This window comes from Cibotium barometz, chromosome 57 (assembly GCF_041138505.1).
Source record: "Cibotium barometz isolate CiBa-2024 chromosome 57, ASM4113850v1, whole genome shotgun sequence".
In the NCBI taxonomy this organism is placed as follows: Eukaryota; Viridiplantae; Streptophyta; class Polypodiopsida; order Cyatheales; family Cibotiaceae; genus Cibotium; species Cibotium barometz.
The window spans coordinates 12,793,908-12,799,015 of record NC_141102.1 but is presented as its reverse complement, the minus strand read 5'-3'; the positions used below and the strand labels follow the sequence as shown (position 1 = coordinate 12,799,015).

The 5,108-nt window shown below is 44.5% G+C and overlaps 1 protein-coding gene across 1 annotated transcript; it reads right to left on the bottom strand.

Annotated features, from left to right (window-relative positions):
* Positions 1-677: 677 nt before the first annotated feature.
* Positions 678-4,491, bottom strand: LOC147606440 (uncharacterized). The gene is made up of 2 exons (XM_086791838.1): positions 1,839-4,491; positions 678-1,137 (listed from the first exon to the last, which is right to left on the bottom strand). Exons 1-2 carry the CDS (start codon positions 4,489-4,491, stop codon positions 755-757), a joined length of 3,036 nt encoding a protein of 1,011 aa, XP_086647964.1. The 3' UTR covers positions 678-754.
* Between the last annotated feature and the right edge of the window lie 617 nt (positions 4,492-5,108).

Below are 5,108 nucleotides of genomic sequence, written 5' to 3'. Positions count from 1 at the left end.
AAAGTAGTAAAGTAAATAAAGTTAGTAAATCTTAGTTAATCAAATTAATCTAATTAGTTGATTAGGTTAGTAGATTAAGGGATAGGAAAATAATAATAATAAATAATTAGCCTAGTCTAATTAGAATAATTAGCTATCTAATTAGCTTAGAAACTTATTTATTTAGACTAATTATATAGATAATTAAATTTGATTAGTTTAGTAGTTATCTAACTAGGTAGATTACCTTATTTAATAAGATAATTAATTTAATTTAATTAGATAAATTAGTCATCTAATTTGGTTAGATTAGAATAACAATTAAAAGTAGTTTAAATTTTAAAAAGATAATAATTTTAAAAACAATTAGTATAGTAAAACTTGTTAGAAAAAATCAGGTAAGTGAGATCGATTGAAAAAATAATTCATATAAGGGAGGACATCATTGCCTCTTTTGGTAAGAAAAGCCCATTAAGTGAGGTCAATTATACTAAATATTTCATGTTAGGGAGGACATCATATGAAAAGGCAGATGGCAATCCTGCTTTTGGCTAGGGTGTTCAAAAGCTAGGGTGTTCATGCCAAATGGCCTTGCTTTGCTTTGAGATGGCCTTCTTGATGACAAAAGTATTTGCATATATTAAATTAAACTATATAGCATATGATGGTGGTAGTGAGGCTGATAATTTGCCAAGGGATAAGGGTAGAATAAGAGTAGAGTTCTTTTGCATGGACTCCATTGGCATATATTTGAGGACAAAAAAAATATTGCATATTAGCTTGTCTTGGTGGCCCGTGCGGGGGCGGGGCGGCGGCGGCGGCCGCCAGGCTTGGCCAGCCGAAGGAGCTCCACCACCTCACGCATAGAAGGGCGCCTTTGTGGCAGCACGCTAGTGCAAAGAAGGGCAATTTTGAGCACCGCCACCATGCTTTCCCGATCGCCTTCCCCCATCTCAATCCTACGGTCGAAGACTTCCCACATATTGCCCTCCTTGGTGTTTAACAGGCGCCGCCCCGCCCACTGCACCAGGTCCTCCATTCCCCCTCCGGCCTCAAACTCCTTGCATGTGGGTCTCTTCCCTGTCACCAGCTCCAACACCACCACCCCATAGCTGTACACATCACTCTTCTCGTCCACCTTGAGCGTGTATGCATATTCTGCAACGATTTCGGCCTTCATGATTAGAGCTTGATTACTCCTTAATCAAACTAGTCCTTGATTAGAGATTTATAAGATACTGATTACTCAGTAGCCCGTCATTAACTAAAGATAATCAAATTAGCTACTCACAGCCGTAGAATCTTTAAAGTCATTCCTCATAAGCCCTGGATTACAGATTATATTATATCAATCAAAGCACTAGCTTTCGGCTTTGATTAGAGGCACTCAAAGTCATTAGCTTGATTAAAGATTTTCAAGAATTAATACTATCCACTTTAGGGTGTTGATATTCTGAGACGATAATTAATTAACCCTTGATTAGTCACTAATCTTTGCATGCAGATTCTTGAAGTCACTAATCAGTAGCCCTAGATTAGGAATGAAAAAAACTACTAATCACGTAAGCGTTGATTAGTCACTAACCTTTGCATGCAGATTCTTGAAGTCACTAATCAGTAGCCCTAGATTAGGAATGAAAAAAACTACTAATCACGTAAGCCCTTAATGAATAGAGATAATTAGTTCACTAATTCACTAACCAATATTAAAAAACAGTCATTATTTATAATAAGCCCTTGATCAGAAATAATAGAATAATTATCGATGAGAACAAATTCTGTTTTAATTATAATTAGAGCGTTGCTATAATGATTGATTAATATAATTTCAAGAACTATAGAATGTTTTGATGCAGTACCTGGGGCAATGTAGCCAACGGATCCAACCACACCAGTCATGTTGGAGCCGGCTATGCCTTTGAATATCTTTGCAACGCCAAAATCTGCAAGCTTAGCTTGGAGATCGGAGTCCAAGAGGATATTGTTGGACTTGATATCTCTGTGGAGGATGAGGGGCACACAGTCATGGTGCAAGTAGGAGAGCCCCTCTGCGGCTCCTAAAGCAATGTGAAAACGTTTCGCCCAAGTGAGAAGCTCATTGTTCAGAGACTTGTGAAGAACATCACCTAGACTACCATTGGGCATGTACTCATAAACCAGCAGCTTTGCCTCCTCGCTCACACAAGAGCATAGCAATTTCACTATGTTTTGATGCTTGATTTTGCCCAATATCTCCGTCTCTGCTTTGAATGAAGAGGTCTGATCATCATCCCTTATAAGGCCCATCCTGCCCTTTGGAACACACAGGAGCTTCTTCACAGCCACTGTTGCCCCTCCTGCACGAAAGCTCACCTTGTATACCTGCCCACTTCCCCCACACCCTATCACATCCCTCTCATCTAAGCTCTTAAACACCTCTTCTTCATTGAAATCTAGCCTTTGAAAAGGCACAACTTTCCAATTATCGGTTACCCCACCCTTGCCCATCAATCTCCTCCTAGTGTACATCATCCTTGCAAGCACCCCACACAACGCTATTGCACAGGCCCCAAGCAATGCAATGGGAACTATCAATTTGGCAATCTCTTGCCCTGTGCTAGCTTCCTGCACACGACAAGATTGAGAGAAGCAGAGTAATGGATTTCCGTCAAAATTACTAGAATTGAACTCGCTTGTCAGAGACTCCGGTACTGTTCCGGATAGATTGTTGTAGGAGACATTGAAGAGCAAATAGGTGGAGTTTGCAATGGCAGTGGGTATGCTTCCATTGAAGTGATTAATGGAGAGATCCAAGTGATTAAGCGTTGATATTAGGATTAATTGAGAGGGTATTGGCCCAGAGAGCTGATTATGGGATAGGTAAAGGGAGTCAAGGTGCTTACAATTGCCAATTGATGCGGGGATTTCACCAGAGATTGAATTAAAAGAGATGATTAGTGTCCGTAAATTAGTGAGAAGGCCAATTTGGGAGGGTAGAGATCCAGAGATATTGTTTTGGGAGGCAGTTAATTTGGTTAAGTTCCAGAATTGGACGATCTGGGTTGGAATGGGGCCTTGGAATCGATTAGAATCGATACTGAGGACTTGAAGGCTGTTATTTGAGAAGTTGGGCAGATTGATTTCACCTGAGAAATCATTGTTCTGCAGCATGATGAGTTCTAAGCTTGGTAGCGTCCATAGCTCGCTGGGCACGCGGCCGGAGAGCTCATTTCCGTCAACCCGGAAGCGGATCACACTCCGGCAGCTGGCGTAAGTTGACGGAATTTCTCCCGTCAGCCGGTTGTTCGTCAGAGAGATGTATTTTATGGTGTTGCCGTAGCACAGGTGAGGGGGGATGGAGCCGGTGAAGGAATTGTTGGAGGTGTCAAACTGGTGAAGGCGTGAGTGCAGGCCCCATTGGAAAGAGAGGTTACCGGAGAAGAAGTTGTTGTAGATTACAAAAGTGGAGAGGTTGGCGAGGGAGCTGGCGAGTCCGTCCGGCAAGGCGCCGCCGATCTTGTTGTTATAGAGCTGGAGTATGTTTAAGGAGGAGCTGAGGTGAGCGAAGTTCTGGGGCAGGCTGCCGGAGAGGGAGTTGGAGTGCAGGTCGATTTCAAGGAGGGAAGGGGAGCTAGAAAACGGGGGTATTGATCCAGAGAGATGGTTTTCGAAGAGGTAGAAGTAGGAGAGGCTGGTGAGGTTGGTGAAAGAGGCGGGGATGCTGCCGGAGAGGTTGTTGACGGAGAGGTCGAGAAAGGAGAGGCGCGCAAGGTTGCCGAGGCTGGCGGGAATCGAGCCCACAAGGCTGCAAACCTCCAGGTCAAGGCTTCTTAGGTTAGCGAGGTTGCCGAGCTGAGATGGGATCTCGCCGGCGTCGAAGATACAGTAGGCGAGGTCTAGGGTTTGCAAACTGGAGAGATTGCCGAGCTCCGGCGGTATTGTGCCGGAGAGACGGTTATCCCGCAGTCGGAGCACGGTTAAGCTAGGCAGATTGCCGAAGTCTGCCGGAATATGGCCGTGGAAATTGTTGGCTTCTAAGCTGAGGTACTGGAGATGGGAGAGTTTAGAGATGTTGGAAGGCAAAGGCCCGTAGAGCAAGTTCTGGCTGAGGTCGAGCACCGTGAGGAGGGGGCAGAACTCCAGCAGGAAGTGGGGGAAGCTCTGGGAGAAGAAGTTGAAGCGAAGGTAGAGCTGCGTGAGGCTGGGAAGCTCGCAGAGAGGCGGCGTTAGCGTGCCGTTGAGGTTGAAGTTGGTGAAGTTGAGGCCGACAACGGTGGAAGAATTCTGACACATAACGCCCTCCCAGGAGCAAACGGACGCTAAATTGGCGGGATGCCACCTCGTGAGCACCCCATCGTCGCCCTTCTGCAGCCCCTTTTTGAACTCGAGTAGCGTGTTGGCCTCCGCCGTGAGGTTATAAGCAGCGGCGCCGCCACCGTCGATGGCGAGCATGCAGAAAACTAGCAAGAGGAGAGAGACTAGGTGCTTACGGCCGGCCAACATTGCGACACTACAAGCTACTTGCTCCGCCATAGAACCTCCCCTTACGCCACTGCCTGATTGCTTTCGGCATCAATCCTCCCACAAACTACTGCATATTAAGCTAGTGCACACGCGCCTGCCAGCAAACCCGCCCAACGCCTCCCCTCTTTTCAGACACTCTCCACCATTTCCGTCAAACGCCCACCCTTCCCATTTTTTATTCATTTTCCAACAAGCAAGCTTTAGCCTCCCTAACAAAAGACCAATAGGACACCCAAGTGTTAAGAAATAATTGTTTTCCACAAAGCAGGGTTCAGAAAAGACAGGGTTCGGAAAAGACGGTTCGCTTTAGCCTAGAGAACTTGTTCAACTTTGGGAAAATCCTTCTCAAATTATTATGAGAAGGAAATAAAACCCTTTCAAATTTTACAAGTTTTAGTTATATTTTCTAAGTTCACATAGAAAATACCATCTCAAAAATAGCAATTTCCTTCTCATTTAGTGGTGAAAAAGATTTAGTTCCTTTTCCCTAAAATTGTTTTCCCGAACCCTGCCACAAAGTCCAGAGAAAAATGGATTTCAAAACCTGTATCTTCCATAAGCAACGTTACTTGTGCTCGTGCATAGGTCTTACTCATAGGTCTTATTGAATCCATCTATTCTAGAGT